The 20,885-nt window shown below is 25.7% G+C and overlaps 1 protein-coding gene across 11 annotated transcripts in view; it reads right to left on the bottom strand.

Annotated features, from left to right (window-relative positions):
* The window catches only part of LOC119678548 (F-actin-monooxygenase Mical), an 84,858-nt gene that overhangs the window by 37,292 nt on the left and 26,681 nt on the right, over window positions 1-20,885 (bottom strand). For 10 of the 11 annotated variants that reach the window (XM_038090426.1, XM_038090428.1, XM_038090429.1 and 7 more), the window contains exon 1: window positions 3,624-3,781. In XM_038090426.1, the coding sequence (XP_037946354.1) occupies window positions 3,624-3,637 (14 nt within the window). In that variant the 5' untranslated portion in view covers window positions 3,638-3,781. Of the gene's footprint in view, window positions 1-3,623; window positions 3,782-14,183; window positions 14,249-20,885 lie in introns of those variants that run through there. The other variant, XM_038090427.1, reaches the window with a different exon arrangement.

Genomic DNA, 20,885 nt, shown 5'->3' with positions numbered 1-20,885 from the left:
TTGTAAACATTTTAAGGTTTAAATAAAAGTGCAACTCAAAAAAAGTCGCTCGCAATTTATCGATTGATTAACATCTAACATCTTATTTGTAAATCTGTCAGATTTGAATATTTTGTGCTAAAAATTATTTTAATTGATTTTTAATTTTTTGTTTATTTTTTTCTTTTTGTATATATGTATATAATAACAAAATTCTTTTTAGACCAAAAAAAAAAAATGTTTGGCAAAAATTCAAAAAAATAAATTACAGCAATTTTTAAAATTTATATAAATTAAAATATTTCGAGTTAAATTGTGCTCTTTGTGTTCGTTATTTACCTTTTCAAAAAATAAAATTCTATAAACAAAATTATGACGGTAATATTGAGAGATGAATAACGCAATAGATGAGGCGAGGTTGATGCAAGATATAAATCAATCAAATCATGCTCCCATTGTTGTGAATACTCAATGACTAAATAGTTCCAAATATAAAATCAAGAGTTTTTCGAATGAATATTATAAAATATAGAATATATTTGGAGTCTTGAAATATATTATGTGAAAATAAATAAGTGTTCGAAAATAACAAAAATCTATATGCTTTATAGATATAATTTCTATATAATATAATAATGATATTATAATTTTAATAGATTATTAAGAAATATTTTATATTAATTATTTATATTTTTTTACATATTTTTCAACGAACATTATAACAAACTAATATTGTCACAGAAATGTGTAGTTCCCTAGAAAATACTTTTTGTATATTTAATTTTATATGTTTACCTGAAGGTGTTGGCGTTTAGCGTGAGTAATATTTATAAATGTCTGTTTGTCGCAATAAAAAATTTTGATTTAAAATTAAAATTTTAATAAAACCATGCACAACGTACACAAAATCTCTAAAGCTCTTCGTAAATAATTCAAAACACGTAATAAGTCATTCATACGTCATTTTATATAGTCAGAGTAGTCATAGTCACATGCATCTTGACTGCATCATTATGATGTTTACTATGCACAGCACAATCAACTCTCAGAATTTATGTCAAATATGGTTTGTAAAATAGGTCCATTTCAGTTAAATAAAAAAACAATTCATTAGACATTTTTTTAATTTTTAAATAATTCCATATAAATTTAAAAAGCTTTAAAAAATGAGCTATTTAAATAAATATTGTGTTTTATTGTCTATAATAAATGTTTCATTCTAAGAAAACTTTGTGTTAAAGTTATAGATAATAATAATTTATGTAAATAAATAATAAATGAATTTTAAATAATAAATGTCACTCTTAATCTAATAATTACTTTCTGCATTGTGAATAATAATATTTTCCCTAACATTGATATAAAAAATAGCAGCAACTTCAGTTAAAATATCTCAAGAAAAAATGCATTTTGCATTTATTGTATATTTGTATGTAAATATACAAAAACTATCTAATATTAGTAAAAGAGAAATTTAAATTTTCTTTATTAAATGTAGCGAATTTAGCTTGATACTTATAATGTTGGTTTAAAGCCAAATAGACCAAGTGATTCTAAATCGCTGATTAATTGATTATATTATATATATTATTTGTAAACAAAAGTTTATTTATTTTGTACAATATATATATTACACTAGATTGTTATATATGTATTAGTTTAAACAAGAAATTTTAAAGAGAAAATTGGTTTTATATATTCAAGAATAAAAGTGCAACTTTTAATTTGAGAGTTTTTAATAGTCGCTGAAATAACTAAAGTACTTTAATGTAATGAATATTTTAATTGGAAGTTAAATATTTAAAACATTTAAATTGTAAATGAATATTTAACATAAATAACAAAAATCAATAAAACATTAATAATTAATGAAATAATTAAAGTTGTAAAAATTTTTTAAATTAATTCTTCAAATAAAACCAAAGTAAAATGTTTTAAATTGTTATTAAGATGACAATAATATGAAAATACCGTTTAAATAATGAAATAAAAAATATTTTCTGTAGAATGTCGTTTATAAAACATTTTTAATGTTAAAATCATGTGATATATTAATGGTATCTTCACAAAAATTCAGTATGCAAAACTCAGTATTTAAACTGAAATCACCTGTCATATCATAATAAATAATAACTGCAATTTATGATTCATCTATCAAGCAGGCAATAGATTTAATTACCCTCATTTAAATAATAATGTTTTATCTAATAACCTGATAAATATAGGACACTTTTAAGCAGGAATGACTGCAAATATCATAACAAAGTTATTAACATACAAAAGCAAAACGATTGTATAGGTGCTTGGACATACTATACTTATTATCACTTTTGAAATATGTTTTTATAACACATTTGGCATAGTTCTGTCCATGTTTAGAATTTAAATTTTGGACCGTTTCTGATATGGTATTTGGGATATGAATAAACTAATTTAGTAAACTTTATACTGCAATATTTTTTTTAAACAGGTTTTTTAAAAAATAATTCAACCAAAAATAAAAGCAATCCTGTGGTTTTAGCGCCTAAAGGCGAGTGTCAAACCAATTAAAAAACTTACACGACATATTTTAAAATATTTTATTTAAATTAGAACTTCAATCTCACAATGCATATAATAGAGAAATATTAGAAATTTTTATTTTCTTGCAGTGTATCGTCACTTCACAAGAACATAATACAAAGAATTTGCGATGCCGATCACACCCACTTGTTTTTTTTTCAGTGATTTGTTATATCATTTTCATTGACTTATAGTAGTTGAGACATAATATACCGATATAAATCATCACAGGAATCTTAACAGCGTTCTGTAAACTAAAATACCACCTTACGAGACTGGATACACATACGGGTGCAAACTGTAGATTCTGTGAAGAGAATGAGGAGTCGGCCACACATGTGCTGTTAGAATGCCATGCACTAATGCACATACGGAATAAACTCCTGGGAATGTGTATTCTTACGAAAGAGGCAATAAAACTCTGTAAAGTAAGTTCTATACTACTTTTTATTGACGCAACAGGGTTAAGGGAGCTACTCTTAACACAGAAGGGGCACAATACATCCGACGGTCGAGGTGGCACATCCCCTAACAATAATAACAATTCTTTGGATTTGGTTTTTATACACATTACTAATATATCTTTAAATTTAGAATAGTAAATATAAATACAATTTTTTAACTAAAAAAATATGGATTTTATTTGAATGAAACTTCAATAAAAGAACACCAACATATATTAAAATTAGAAACTTTCAAATAAGAAAGTTTTAAATTTTTTAATATCTAACATATATGTATTTAGTTTTTAAACGAAAATAAATTTATTGAAGATTTGCACTAATTTTACGTTTAACTGAACTTCTTGCAGTACACAGAGTACACAGAGAACAGGTATGTTTTCAGCAATTTTAGTACAATCTTTTAAAAATTTAAAATAAATTATTTTGTCTCACAACAAATTACTAACAACAAAATAACATTGCACCGATACTCAAGTTTATTAATCAATTAAGAAAAAACATTTAATTTAAAGTTTGTATAATATTTAATTCACCATTGACGCAAATGTTGATAAATTATTTATTTAATTGTATGATTATTTGATAGCACTTTAATAAGAATTTAATTATTTAACTCACAATACGATATACATTTTATTATTCAGCGAATAAAATTTATTAATATTATTATAATTTGTAAAATTAAAGCTATCGCATACTAAATTGCAAAATGCACGCTTTTATTGTAATGCGAAAAATAATTGTGATTTTTGAACGACGGAGCTTTTTGTATTAATATTTTAATTATGCATTTGCATTTATATATAGGAAACATCAGAAAGAAAGTCAATACCTGATAAGATAAGGGCAACGCTATGCATGTGAGTGAATCAGACTTATCATAATCATTTATTGTTTCAAACAAAACAAACTGGTGTAAATAGTCGAATATGAGTCAAAAATGGCAACACAAAAGACCTACAAAGCCTTTTAAGGCGATTAATAGTAAATATTTAATCAGTCCAGTATATTTATTTACAGCATGTCAAATGATTTGATATTGATATGAAAAATGTGCTTCTACTGCTAATCTAAATAAATAAATTATTGCAATAAAACATATTGTATGTGTATATTTTGTTACTACTAACATCTGTTTTGTCAAGATGTTAAAATTTCTGTTTCATTTCATTAAATAATATGTATATAACGATTGTATATATAATTATTTATAATATATAAATGTATATATAATATATTGAAACTAAAAAAAACACTTTGAAGTATAATATATTACAAATTGATTTAAATTTTAATTAATTAAATTTTCAATTATTATTTATTTATTCATTTAAAAATAAATCACGTTTTTCTTTTTCTTCTTCAGTTGGAAGTAATACTTTTATTGCGTATTTCATTTCTAACAATAATAATTTTATTTTTTAACAGGCTAATTGGTCAGTAGTTAAATAATACAGTTTTTAGGAAATAGTTTTTGTTTTTTTTTTTTAAAATTTTATTTAAACCGATATTTCGACTATATGCTGTAGTCACCATTAGAGCACTATAGTAGTAGTAGTAGTAGTATTGGCTTTATATTACTTCATTTTAAATATGTTGTGTTACATAGAAATTTTATAACAACTGTATTGTATGTATATATAAAGCTTACAGACGGACGTTTCTCACTATATAATATTAATAAAATGTAATAATATTTTAGTATATATCACAAAGAAACAATTATACAATACATTAACATTAAAACATAAATTACATATATAGAGGAAATAACCTTACAATACTTTGATAATAAATATAAAACACATATATAGAGGAATGATATATTTAACCTCTTCCAGATTTATTGAAGATGTTTTTATACACCTGAACACAGTGTTTTATATCAGTTTTATATATGAGCCTAGTGTCACTAGGAGTTCGTAAGATATAGAGCATTTTCAAGAAAATACGTTTTTCTTGATTATTCTCTTGGTGTAAACATTATTCACATTATCTGTTTTGATGTGATGCAGTGTGAACCCAGTGCTATTTTAGACTTAATATTATTTTTATGCATTACGCTGTGTTTATGTTTAGCCACATGCGTCTTTAATTTGTTTTTTGTTTTGTACCAAAATATACTTTTTTATTTCTGTAAAATGATCAAATTTCAAATGATCAAATATTATCTCAAGAACTTAAAAAGAATTGCGGTTAAATATTTAATGTGTTTTGCAGGGACCAATACCTATAAATTTCCAAAAAATAATATGCTTAAAGGCAAATATACTTTCAATTTAATTAGCGAACCGGTGGATTAGGAAATCCTGATCTAAACTATATTATATATGTGTATATCTTCAATAAAGATAATAAATATAAAGGAATAATTACATTTTGCATTCCAAAAACAAAAAATATATAAAGTTAACAACAAACAAAAAAAAATGATTAAGATTTTAATAATGATATAAGGAGGATACAAAGAGAGCTATTCATTGACCAAATATTTGAAATGTTTGATAGTTCCAGCTCGCATTACAAAATCGTCCATATATTCGTTTATAGAGTTTTTAAACTTCTAACATTACTAGTTAATGCTAAATGAGCTGAACACTTATTTTTCTTAAAATTGTGTTATAACATTTTGCTTTTATTATAGTGATTGTGTTTTGTATGTATTCATACAGTATAACATACAGTATATTTAAAATACAGAATTTATAAATCCCTAATAATTAATTAACGATTCTTCACAATTATTAACTTGTCAATCATTTTCACAAATTTTATTAAAAAAATTACTTTTTTTTAAATATTTAAATTTACTCAACACTCTTAACAGTTATAAATAATAATCAAACTCCTCTTTTGTCATCTGACTGGAATTTTCCATTTTCATCCAAGAAAAATTCACAATAGATCAGTTTTTAGATTAGGCACCATTGTAATGTGAGTGGTTTATTCGTTAGGCAGTTTCAGGAAAGTGGGCTTATTTTTTGAAATTTTGTTTTTGCTTTAGATGTTAATTTTTGTTCTATTGGAGAATTCATGTCCAAAGAATACAACTGCAGTAGTTAAATTGACGTTGCTAATCAAATCAGACGGATATAGAAATAATTATCATATTTTGTACAAATTTATTAATTTTATTATATTTCATTAAAACCCAAATATTGTACGTAAACATATCCTCAAATTTGAATAATATTAAAACAAAATACTATCACCCACAAAAATTTAGTGGAGAGCAATAGAATATGTTACAAATCACACTCAAAGATCTACATCATAAATCTCGCTAGTTTATGTTTTATTATATATGCACACATAAATACGTATATTTTATTTGTGACAAGTGAGTTTTCGATCTACGTTGCATACATAAAATGATAAATATGTAAATATTTTTGTAAAGTAGGAAAAATATAGTACAATATATTAAATTTATAAAACTATTTGTGTTCAAAACATTTATTGGTGCCATTTGACTTTGTTGTCATTTGATCACACTAAAGTGTCAAATACTTCTTCTCTCACAGCACATAACACATGTCGCAATCATAATTTCCTGAGTGATATATATTATATTCGTACCATTAATTTGTATATGGAAAGCAAACTGAATACAAAGCATAAATATAGAAAGAGAAAGTTGCAATCGGAATGCAGTAATAAATATGTTAATAATAAATAAATAAATAGGATGATATGATAAATATCGTCGTTCTCAGAATTATTTGATTCAATGTGTTTATGATAGGGTTTCTATAAAATTTGCTTATTATGAAAATATTATAAAATTTGCTGGGCAGATAGGTAGATAGATAATTCATTTAATAAATCGATTAAAAACCATTATGTTTTCAATTTTTAATTATTTATGTAGATAATATATAATATGGATCAGAAAACCATTGTGCCCTTTAATTGTTAGAGTTATTTTTTTCTTAAAACCAAAAGTATGATTTATAATTAAAAGTACCATATTTAATAAAATTCTCTTGATAAGATTCAGTAAGCTTTTATAGTTCACACAACTTTGTTTTTGCGGAGTAGGAGTAATTAAACCCAAATTCAAATACCACATAAAATACTATTATTATACAGGTGCATATTGAAAAATATGTACCAGTTCATGTAAGGTGGAGTACAAAATACAGATTTATGAAACGAAAGTATTTATAGTGGGATAATCAAATGATATTTAAATGTGTCGGTAATACACATTTGTCATTGATGTACTGTAAAAGGAATTTACCCTTCTAGACCTACGTTTAAAACTATGCTTTCTTGAAAGTTAAAGCACCTTTGTTAGGATTAAGACTTTAAATAGGAGTTCAAGATTACTTTACCTTGCTTGGATTATTATTCTACTATAATATTTGAAATATATATTGCATGAGTTTTACGTCGTCAATAATATTTACCATTTTAAGAAACGATTTGTATAAAAGAAAAGGACATCGTAGATTTTCTGTAGTCAATTTCATAGCAATAAATTTCAGTTTACAATGAAATTAAATTTCATTGAATTCATCAATTCAATTTTTGAATTTACTTTATTATTTGTAACTAAAAAAATTATGGTACTTATAAAAACTTATATATAAACTAACAGTTTGAATAACTGCTTTATTTAAATCTAAAATAAACTTCATTTTATACAATAGATTTATAAAAATAAGATTACATAAAATAATTCAAGACTACTTTTTATTATTTAAACTAAAGTTATTCATCCAAATCTCAATGAGCTATAATTATTTTACTTATTGTTCATAAAACGGAATAAAAACTAATTGAAAAAGCAAATTTCCCAATTGTACTTACTTAAACTAAACTTTAGATAATTATTTATAGATTCTTAAAATTAAGTATACTTCATTAAAATTATTAGTTTAAAAATATGTTAGTATAGTGAAGGCAAATAGATAGTATTTTCCTAATATAGTTATCAATTATCACCGTACAAACTTTAGATAATTCAAAACAAAAATATTCTAAATAATAAATATTTTTTAGTTTTGTAAGTCAGTCATAAAAATATTTCGAATAGGTCATATAAGGTGTAGTAAAATCTTTGTAACTCAGTGAAAACGATGGCAATCACTATATATTCCCTTAAACCACATAAGTAGGTTATGAGAATCTGTATGGAATCATTTATCTATCAGTATGTTTAACTACCTATATACCCCATACGTCTGTTTGTTCGACTGTCTCTCGTTCGTCTGTAGATTGAAACTGAAAGGCAACTTTTTGTGGATTTAGCCATATAAACTCGAAAAGTTATGAAATTAGTTAACTATATCAAGTTTTGAACGTATATGCATACATTATCAAAATTAATAGATGCAAACAAAAACCGATAAAGAGTAAATTTCTCTTTTGATGGATCTAGCAAAACTAGTAACAGTAGAATTGATAAAATATATGAACTTTGTCATTTGTTAATCTCTTAATGGTAACATGATGGGTCCCATTGAGATTATGACAGTAATCTATATGTCGTAAAGTATAATTATAATAAAAATAGTTAGTTGGTTGGTTGCAGTGGCAGGCCATTAGATAACTTTCTTATACCTCAATTAGCGATTTTTCGCCGTTTTGTTACCACATTTCTCGCAAGCACCCTAGTATAGAAGAGTAGAGACTAAATTCATCCCGCCGAATTTAGATAATTTAGTAGGTCTTTCGGTCATTCTAAGAGAAAATGTATTCTTTTCTTTATAACAGTTAATAAATAATTAATATTATAATAATTAATAAACAATATGTCTAAATATGTCTACATTTTTCTTCTAATATTTATATTATTAAAATATTGTAAAATAAATGTTGAAACTTCTAAAATATTTAGAAAACAATAAAGTTAAAGAATTTTAATATAACAACAAATTAATTAATTACTATTAATTAATTTGCCATGTAAAATTAACAAACAAATTTTTATGTTTATAATAAATTAAATAAATTATTTTGTAAATTATTTTTATCGTTAGCAAAGAAATGTATATAAAATTACGAAAATTTATGTTAAAAATAAGCAGACATTAAGAACGGACACTAACCCAAACATTTACAATTAAATTAAGCAAAAGATCGCCGCCAACATTTGATTGATATAAAGATCTTGGTGAATGCGTTTAATTTTAGCACAATAAGTGTAGTATATATACATCAATGTGGTATATGTGTGTATTGTTGTATCATTAAAGAATACACAAATTTAAAGAAATTTGCGAATTTATTTTAAAAAGAAATTTTCTTTTAATGAATTTAGTACCAATTAGATGTATATAAATATGGTTTCTTAATTTTTTTCGATACGATTTATTCTGCAATATATATAAACCTTTCTAAATCGACTATGCCTAAATGTGATATTTTATAAGCATATTTAAAATAATAAAAAAAATAACATAAATTTAAATTTAATAATATATTTATAATTTTTAATTATTAAAATTATTTTTAATGAACAAAACTACCCAGATTATAGAGAACTGGTATTAATTATGATTCGGAAAACTGAATAACATACAAAATGATTCTAATGCTGTAAGTGGGTTTTGACAGCTCAGTTAGAACTAACGTATCTATTTGATTTATGTATTTAGTGGTTCTTAATCCACTAGGAAACTATCCGAATCTATCTTATAAATTGCAACCTCTTAATAAGACCCTTAAATAACCAGCGTAAACCTGGGTATAAAAAACAATATATAAACGAATACACTATGAGTAGCAAAAGATACTACTTATCAAAATGAGCATTAAACTTATATTCTAAACTGGTCCAACATACATATTGCTATCCTACTAATAAAGAATGGAGAGGTAACACTGATAGACTATGTTTAGAAACGATAGTTGACAAAGAGATGTCAAAAAAAGAGTCTTTATAATGCCAAAATGTTATCCGATTGATAAAGGTAGGGCGTGGAAACTATGATAAACCATCTTTAGAACCGATAGTTGGTAAGGATATGTCGAAAATATATATATATATGATTAATTATTTAATATTAAAAATATGTTTAGGGCTTTTCACATGTTTTTTCATGTGCTTTTAAGAAGAAGGCACAAGAGTAGAAGAGAAAAAGACAAAGTATAGTAATAACAATAATTAGTGATAAGATATGTTTAGTGTTGATTTATGACGGTGCTGTTTTTATTAGCTAAATGGATTTTTATATATTTCTTTTGTATTCTGATTTTACCATATGTACTTCAAAATCTTCATGAGTTTTTTCATACCTGGCATACATCGGTGCTCCTATAATTATCTTTAATCTATTTGAGGAATATATTCTTTGCAATATGAAAATACTTAGATTGCCACACAATATTACACCATAACATAATAGTGTAAATTAGCCTAAAATGGATTGGTTGTTGAAAAACCAGCTTATAGCTTGAAGTTTGATCTATTGTAGACTTTTTTGTTTCTAAATACTAACATTATGTTAAACTTTATTTAAACGGCAAATAATATAATGAATAAGTAAATTTGTGGGTCTATGGATTTTTTTGCTCCTGCGACAACGGATGGGTCTATTCTATTCTACTCTCTAAATCTTATCTCTTAGTAATGTTAATCTTCTGTCTTAGTAAAGCACAATAGGTGATGTTATCTCTTATAAAGCGAATTTAAATGACAAGTAATATATTGAAGAAGTAAATTTGTGTATAGAATGTTGTGGACTGTGACAACGGGTGCGTCTATTAAATACCCTCTAAATCTTATTGGCTTGTTTTTTTTTATTGGCGAAAAGCGGAATTTGTTAGTTTCTTTGTTAATTAATCAGCGCAATCGGCAACACTGCATTTCAATAAAAATTAATTTATAAAATCTCCTCTTTTCAAATCAATTGATTGAGTTCAAATTAAATTGATGAAGCAAGTATAAGTGAATTTTTTTTTCTAAGGCACAAAAAAACGTAAGACAACCAAGAAGAAAATAATAAAAATAATACTGAAATATTCAAATGAAGTCAAAATGATCATAAAAAAGCTTGAAGAATTTGCATAAACTAAAAAACAAAAAATGCAAGAAATCAAGTAAATAACAATTCAATTGAATTTAAATCAAAATGTGGCAACAATTCACTTTGCCAGTGCAAATTGCATTCAAATGCGCAACAAAATCGTGTATGCAGAAATTGCAACGTTTTTTGCATAAGAAAACAAACGAAGAAATGCATGCATTTTACATTTTATAAGTGAAAAAGGAAAAAAAAACTGAGTAAGGAAATGTTATGCCAATTCTATTATAAAATGTTTATTTTCTTGGATTTTCTACATTTAACAATAATAACCACAAGTGGGAACCTTAGATCACAGCATCTCAGTTTACTATGGAGCACATGTACCTTAAGAAGACTGTCTCATTTGTGCTTCAATGCTTTCGTACCATTGCGGCGACACAAGTTAGCAATTTTTATTTTATCTATTCTTAGCCTAGAAATTGGGTCAGAAAATAAAAATAAAATACGAAATTTTTTGTGGTGCCTTTAAGCATCAGAGAGCTTTAAATCTGTGTACGCACAGTAGAATCTCTTGGTAAATGAAAGATGAAGGACAACATTTGTTAAATTGTTAGGATGAGAAGAAATAATATGTTTGTTTAAAAATTGAAGAAAAAAAATAATACTATTAAAGTTGAAAAATATTACAAATATGATAAGTTTCTTAAGCAGTTCTAAAGATTAAAGTTGAATTTGTTGTTAACAGATAGATGTTCAAAGTAACATACGTCGTTTCTTAAACAATTTGTTAAGATAATGAAGTTCATTTAAAATAATTTATGTTTAGTTAAAAAAAACAAGTGGATTTGCAGAAGCAGACATCTCAATATTTAGTGTATTATTATAAAAAATATAATTAACAACCTATATAAAATAATATAAAAAAACGGAAAAACACTGTATAAAATGGTCTTATATACGATGAGTAGATGTTAAGAACTGCTTTATTTAATCTACTTTGTGCTTTAAATAAATTTTCTCATGGTATTTTATTCGTGACTAAATAAATTGTCTAACATATTTAAGGATATTCCCAACAGATCATCCTAATTACTCTAAACAAGATACTACTGCATACTTGATCAAATACTATATATTATAATACAAATCAGAGTAGCAGCAGATTTATCAATTTAAAGGTGTCCACGTTCATTTAAAGTGAAAAAATCGGTTAGCACAATAGATGACCTACAGTTGCGGTGCATAATTTTTTCCAAAATAATCAAGAGAGATTACAAGTGTGTAAACAGCTAAATCCTTTTTTAGCTTTAAAAGCTCAAAATGAGCTTGTTTTGAAATAATTCTTTTGGTTGTAGACATGAAAGGTTTATTTACATGAGTGTTTGAGGGTCAATTGTAGCTTTCCACTAATATATAGCGCTATCAGACTATTATGCTTAAAGTGCGATTAAACAACAGACGCATGCGAATCTCGTTGTAGTTCAATTACATTGAACTACAGTGATTATTGTTCAATCACTACAGTGTTACTAAAATTCATTTGCTTAACTACTGCTACTACTGTGCCTAACGACTGTTATTTAATTGCACTTTGGATAAGATACGTTCAAAAAAAGAGATACAAATGTTTTCTTAAATAATAAAATCAATTTTCATTAGGCGAAAAATGGATCAATTGTTAAAACTAATTTAAAAGTTAAAGCTCAATAACTTAGTAGCAGTTATTGAGCGATATTGCACAAACCAGACATAAAAATATTATTTAATGTGTTATAAAATACACTGAAGATGGTATATGAAGTTGTCAGAAATATTTAATTAAAAGTAAAAATTTTTGTAAAATACACTATAACATAATAAGAAAATACATAATAATATGGGCGGTTTGTGCCCAAAGCCCATTTCAGCTCAAATAATGGCCCGTTGTGATACTACGAATATCACAGCGTACAAACAATGCTGAAAGGCACGACTCTCTCATTCAAGTTAAAGTGAACCAATCTGAAAAGTCTATAAACTTTGCCAAATCCCTAATTTTGCAGAATGACAGCTCTGGCTCTGTTAGGTCGGTTAGAAAAGGTGCCCCAAAAATTTTATATCTTCTCCTAATCAATGATATACAATGGCATAGACGATAAAGTACAGTTTGCACGTCAAAAGTTTTTGTCAACGACCACAAAGCTCATTATAGGGTAGACCCCGTCGCAACGCATGTCTTCCCAATACGCAGAGACACGTCGGCACCGATACCGTAGTGCTAAACAGGTTACGCATTAGTTGAAGCAGGTGACTCGTACGTTTTTCGTCCGGTTTAGACCAGATCGTTCTTGAGATTTGATAGAAGAATACATCTGCCGAATTTAAGATAACAATATCTAAAAATTAAATCCCAGGTAGCAGACTGTATGCCTTTGCAAGTTCATCTGCTCGGCAGTTGCCCGAGATATTCCTGTGTCTAGGTACCCATATGAGCTACACACTAATTGCCTAACTAGCTTGTTAAAAGAAGACATGTACAGAATGTAGCTATAGCATTCAATCCGAGCTACATTAATTTCATTTAATCTTTTTTTTTAGCTAAAAACAGTATGTTATATCTCAAAGTGAAAAATTCCGCAAATTTTATGCAAAATCTATAAAATATTATTCTCAACATTTATATTTCAATCAATCAACTCATTCAAATATTTGTGCTACTTTTTTAAATAAAATTTATATTTCCATACAATTTCAAGCAACGTTGATATTATGCAGAGATACGACATATATTTATGACTATATATCACATCATTATTTTATTTAGGTGACTTACTATACTATATTGTATCATTTTCATATTGCATATTAAAGTTTTAAGTATTATTATTCTACTTTTGCTTATTGTGAGCAATCATTATTATTGAGAAAAAAAAATATTTTTAGAGGGTGCAGCTGTTGTGGCAGTCGGCAAAGTTATGCTGCATCAACAAATTAAAGAATTCGCAATTTATTATAAAATCTAGCACAGAGCACACATAAGTATCGCAAATGACTTACAGGCACGCTGCTGTACCCTTTTTTAGGTTATGTATTTATGGATTTATGCAAATTTCACAGTAATTTGCACAAAATTACAATGGAAAATAAGGCGAACATTTTTTTTGCTTTATGCAAATAATTTTATGAATAAAAAAGTGCTTAGAGTATTGCAATGCAAACTTACGTTATTCAGTCGTTTTCCTTATACTGTTGATAAGTCATAAAACCTAAATCCTGTGTTGTTTGTATCTGAAAGAAAGTATAATATATGGTGTTATTACAAAATGCAACAGTAATAGAATAAAAACTATAAATTAATATTAAAATATAAAATATTAATATATATAATCATATATTTTAATATATGAATATTAAAATTTCAATAAAAATGTACCGCTATTACTGCTAATCTAATAAACATTTTTCATAACTTAAAAAATGTTATAATTAAAGTTTTTAAAAATATATAGACTTGACCTACTCCATAAACACTTAAACTATTTTCTTTTTTTTTTTATATAAAATATAAACTTGAATATGAGAAAATAGCAAATATTCAAAAAATATGAGATTAGGCAAAAAATAAAAAGAAATTACCTAAAGCAAGTGAAAGCGTGAAGTACTGCATTTAATACAACGCGTTGTTTAAAGTTGCGCTGTAATAAAATGCTGCAGCACGACGACCGACGTGAGTTACCCTTTTGCAGTTGTTGCTTGTGCTATTTGTGTGCCATTAAAACGATACACAACAAAACAAATCCAACAACAACAACAACAAAATAGCATAACAATTTGTCTTACAAACCAAAGCCCAGATCTGAACATAAAAAAAAACCCGTTATAAACCAAATCAAACAGCCAAACAAGCAAATAGCCAAACAGCGTTGCACTTGTCGTAAATGCAGTAACCACCACCAGCAAGCATCAGGAGTAGCAAAAACAACAACAACAACAGCAGTGGTATATGTTGCTGCTCTAAAGATAAAAATTGCAAACTTGCACACAAACACATTTGAATAAAAAAAAATAAACAAAAACAAAAAAGCAAAAAGCTTTAATCGCACCTGAACCCAAACACAGTGTAACTATAACTGCATTCAAATTGTTGTCAGTGTTGTGCTCTGTAACTATGCTGTCGCTGCTGCTGCTACTGCCGCTGCTGCTGTTGCTGCCAACAAAGTTGTTATTCTATTTAGGCATTTCGAATGTCGGCATTCATTTATTCATTCATTGAACTGTGCACTTAACTCGTTACTGTTGTAGGTAAAGTAATATAGCGTAAAGGTAAGGTTTAATTAAGGTAAACTGAGTTACTTCGGCTAAAGAAGGCAGTAGGCAGCAGCAGTATGAGTACTGCAACCTGCAGCAAAACAAAAAACTTTTGCTTGGCGTCTACTTTACTACAACAAATATTCGCATTTAAAACACGTGATATTTGTAATTTTTTTCTTAAAATTTTTATACGAGTATAAAATCTTTTTGGAGTTTTCTTTTTAGCTTTTTAGCAGTAATTTTTTTTAGAAGTTTGCCTATAGCTGTAGGCTAGCAGCTAACTCCGTTTTGAGTCTTTTATTGGCATTTTTTATGCGCTGCTTGCCGCTTGCCTTGTGGTTTATGCGATTTTCCCAGTGTGTTTTCTGTGAAAATTTTAATTTTTCATAATTTTCTGCTTTGCTTAATCACTAATTTTCTCTTTAGCTTCGTAGTTAATTGTATTTCTTATTTTTATCTTTAAATTTTTGTATTTTATTTATTTAAAGATTAAGCTAAAATATTTTAAGATAATTATATATTTATAATTTATTTTATTTTTGTATTAATATTTTATTTGTTAAAAACGAACGATCATGTGGTTTTCAAAAAAAGTTAAATTTTTTGTTTATTAAATTTTTTTCTTATAATAAAAAAAAAATAAAATTTATTGATGTAACCTTCTTAGCAATTGCATAAAGTTATATTGAGTCTGTCGAAAGGCTTGTAATGCAATAAAATAGATATAAGATATATATTTTCTTTTATATTTGAAATATAAAAAATATACTCATAAACTACATTATATAAGAACTACAGAAACCTTTGAGGAATTTGAAAATAACAACTGATAGAATAATAACTAGCTCAGTAACATATATACATAAGAAACAAAAACTCTCTACGTTCTCCTCACACCGTTCCAATAATTTCTATGTATGCAGGATGGGCATCTACAATGGATTTACCTATAAACAACTATAATTTTTCAATTGGTGGCAACACTGAATTCATCGACTGATTTGATTTAAGAGAGCGGAAACAAGAGCTTTTGAGAACAGTATCCAGAAACGAAAAATTAAAAATCTTGCGTTAGGAGAATCCATTTTCAATAACTATAGAGAAAGATAAGTATCCCTAATAAGGTTCATTCAGCAGTAGGCAGTGTAAAGGCTTTTCCAAAAACAAAATCAAACAATAACAAATATTGTATTTATATAATTATAATAATAAAAGGTTAATAAGCGTCTGAGATATTTAAGTTTTAACAAAACTGAAAAAAATTGCTTACAATAAGAAAAATAAATTTAGCAGTTATTGACCCTTAAATATTAAAAGTTTAACATTAACAATAATTATACTATAAGCTAAAGGACTTTAAAACAAGTTATGTTATTTTAAGTGTGAAGAAAACTTTTACTATATTTTATAATCTTTCATTATTAAAAATAAATACCTAATATTATAATTATAACTAATAACTATTTGTTAGTTATAATAATAATTATAAAAAATAAAATAAAAATTTTATATTGAAATAAAAACCAAACAATTAAGTGAAGATGGTTTTTCATTTCAAATGGAACTCTAATCATTGAAGACTAACAATTTTGAAAACTGAAAATTGTAATTGAATTTTATTTGTGTTGTTATTATTATGTAGTTTTTTCAATTAACAATACCCTCATATGACCTTTCTAATTATGTAGATACTAAATGTTATCAAATTAGTGAAAAATATTGAGTACTGTACAGCAGAAACCACATAATTTAACATAATAAATGTTACACAGATAAGAATTTATACAACTTGATTAAAGTTGTAAAATATCTTTATGCTTTGAGCTTTTAAATTTAATTTTGGAACAGATATGAATTTCACAGCCTACATTAGAATTTGAAAGTTTTCTTTAAATGAAATGGTTATTCTTATTCTTTATTAAAAGAGTTTTTCAAAATTTTATCAATATTGTATTTAATGCAATCATTTACGAGTTTATTTATAACAATCAATTTTTTGATCCATCAGGTGTCTTATTTAGGTCTTATTTAGATATATTAAATATACATTTTTAAAAAATGTTTCTCTCCTGTTCTATACCCATTGTATTTTGAGTACTACAATAAGAAATATTTTATTAAATATTTAAAAAAAAAAAAAAATATATTTTATAAACACTGCTATTGATGTCAGTACTTTACTAACAAGGCCAGAAAGTTTGTGATTTCTCTAGCCTCAAATAAAAATCAATTCAAATGACCATGGTATGTATTTATTTAATTTGAGCTTTCAATTATTTTTATTATAAATAATTTGTATATTTTTAAAATGAAGATAATAATTAAATTTTATATAAAATTTTTTATAAAAAATATAATTTACTTTAAAATAGTTTTTTGAAATATTCATAAAAAATTAAAACATTTTAATTTATTTTTTAATAATAATATTTTTTAAAAATATATATATACTATATAGTTTACCATATTTCTTTTCGATAAAATTGTTAAGTCAAGTGAAGAGGTACAAAAATGTATAGCTTTAGGTTTCATAAAATTATATTTACAAATTCTTTAATAATATCTATGATTATAAATCTTAACTTATTTCAAAGGAAGTTTACAATATTACGAGGAAGAGATTTGATATCGTCCCCTAAGAAAGGCTATTGATTAACAATAAATTACATACTTGAACAATGGTTGAAAACTGTTTTACTGTATATTCTGCACCAATATCTTTGTTTAGTGAAATATAATATATCAGTAACTGTGAAGAAATAGAAATTTGCTACTCAGAAATGAAGGACTCACAAATATGTGATGAGCTGATTAGAACTGCCCGTTCAATTTAAACCAACATCTCTAACTGATCGATTTGCTATTAAACTATGAACCATGTATAACTACTACATATATGTAGTCATAAAGACATGACTACATATCTTACAAAACATGTGTATTTTATTGAAAAGTTTTCTCCTTCTTCGGCAATAATCTTAATATATAAATAATGTGATTGGTGTTAAAGTACTATAACTTTATTCATTAAGCTGAGAAACTTATAAGCATCCAAGTTTAGTAAGTTTATATAAGTTTGAGTATTAATATATAGTCAGATATTGATAAGTCCATTCAGTTTGTCATACTGATCAAGTTTTGTCATACTGAAATAAGTAATTCTAAGTCGATTCATACATATATTTACAATATAATAATAAATATTAAAAGTATCATTCTTCACAATAGTAATATTTACAATTTCGAATACCGAGTAAGGTAACGAAGTGAATTAGTAACAGTGCAACGCGTTAACAACAAAACATGTTTATCAAGATATATTTTGTTTCCGGTTTGCACTGCTATTAGGTTACTCTATTACCGAGTTTATAACTCTAGATTGTGGATATCTCATATTGTCGTATATATCGTATTAATTATTTTATTTTAAATATATTTTATATTCTTAGCAGTCAACAAACCAAAAAAAAAAATAATTATTATACTATAGAATAACGAAATAATAAAATAAAAATTAAATAAAAATATTAACAAATTTACTAAGAGATTAATAGACATAATTTCGAAAAAAATTTGTTAACACAAAAAAGGTATATAATCACAATTAATTATTTAAATAAATTTATCAACTTTTACAAAATCTTTTTCATAATTTTGATTTTTTGTGATAACTTGTAAAAAAAAAATTCTAAAGAAGAATTCACAATCTCTGAATATTTTTTTTGATTATTATACAGCAAAATTTTTGTATCTTTTTTATGTCATTATCACATCAATGAAAGTGATGAATAAATCAATATCATAATCGTATTTTTTCGATTATTTATAGAAGAAGAAAAAAAAAATGATATGCAAATTAAATGCTAATCGTTCGATAAATCGATATACTGAAAATAAACAAATAAATATATATAAATAAATAAACCAACAGCAAATAAACCCGGCTGATAACAACAACAATAACAACAACAATATAAAATTATCTATAAACAAACTGAAACCAAAAATAATATGGCATGAATTTTACATAAAAAAATTTAAAAAAAAATAAAAAAAAAAGTAGAAATGATTCAAAAAGATGCTGATTAATGTTAATGAGAAATGATTGTACAATTTATTCATATGTAAAAAAATTTGAAAGAAAAAGTTATAAGAAACCTAAATGTGACTTGATTGAGATAAGCAAATTAATGTTTTACATAATATATATATACATATATGTATATATATTGTTGTTAAGAAGAAAGAAAATTATGTAATTATTAACACATAAATATTGCATAATTATTGATAATTATTAAAGCTGTAAACAAATAAATTCAAACTTTAGATACTAGCTAAAGATAAAAATTTGTATCTGAAATATAACTTTAAAATTGTTTAAGCACTTAAGAAAGTATGAGTTCAAATCACGCGTTCAACGAACTGCAGAGTCAGCTTTAAAGATATTAAATGCTTTAATTAATTTAACGAATTCATCAAAAATACGACTTAAATCAAATTGGAGATCTCAAAAACTACTGTTCAAGTACTTCCTGAACTCGTAAATACCAAATAAGGGCATCATTAAGCACTTACGGCAAGTTTAGTGAGATGTTATAAATGTTAATTGTTAATTGGATATGCTTGATTACTAATTGATGTCTATTTAAGATTGTTCACACTTAATATAGTAAATAACATTGAATATGTTTTGTATATAAGTGGAAACCAACTTTGACTTTTAACCTTCCTTATTTTATACATAGTATGTATTAACAAGTGCTACAAGAGAGTAGATATATTTGATGTGTTTATGAATTTTTAATATGACTTTGTTAAGTGTTAAATGGAAAATTAAAGATAATATAAAATAAAACTAAAACAAGTATAGTTAGTTTAAAATATTGCAATACTTTTTAATGCCTGGCTTTGACGTCCAGAAGATATAGATTCTTAAGAAGATACTTCTTTGATAGTTTTACAGACTATCATAGGTGAAGACGAAAGACCTATTAAATTATCTAAATTCGACGGGACGGATTTAGTCTCTAATCTTTTGTACTAGAGTACTTGCAAGGAATGTGACAGCAAAACGGCGCAAAATTGATAATTGAGGTACATCAAAGTTATCCAATGGGCTGCTACTGTAACCAACCAACCAACCAATAGTATTGCCAAACTTTACTACCATAATTTTTTTTGAGTATCGTATTCTCAAAAAGTGAAACTCACTCAAATTTGGATGAACTATATGGTATGTACGCCATTAAGTGTACTACTTCTTCTTATTCAGGATATTCAGATATTATTGTCTCTATTTTACTGTTTCACGTATAATATTTGGTAACATTTTCACTGATAATCATCTTGTGAAGTTAAAATAATACTGTCTGTCAGCATTTCTCTTTGTTTGTCTTTCCACTACTATATGGTTAGGTCTTGTATTTAAATCCAAAATTCGTTGTATTTGATACTGAGTTACTGTATATTTTTGATTATCAATTTCTGCTATCCTAGTCAGTCAAGGCATATCACACTACCTACCACATTACCAATCTATGAGCCGTCACTCTCATTAAACTGACAGGAGAGCATATCTGGATGGAAATTAAAGAATAAACTTTCTGTCCAA

This window comes from Teleopsis dalmanni, chromosome 2, assembly GCF_002237135.1.
Source record: "Teleopsis dalmanni isolate 2A chromosome 2, ASM223713v2, whole genome shotgun sequence".
In the NCBI taxonomy this organism is placed as follows: domain Eukaryota; kingdom Metazoa; phylum Arthropoda; class Insecta; order Diptera; family Diopsidae; genus Teleopsis; species Teleopsis dalmanni.
Note: the sequence above shows the minus strand (reverse complement) of the source record. Positions and strands in the feature narration are given on the sequence as shown.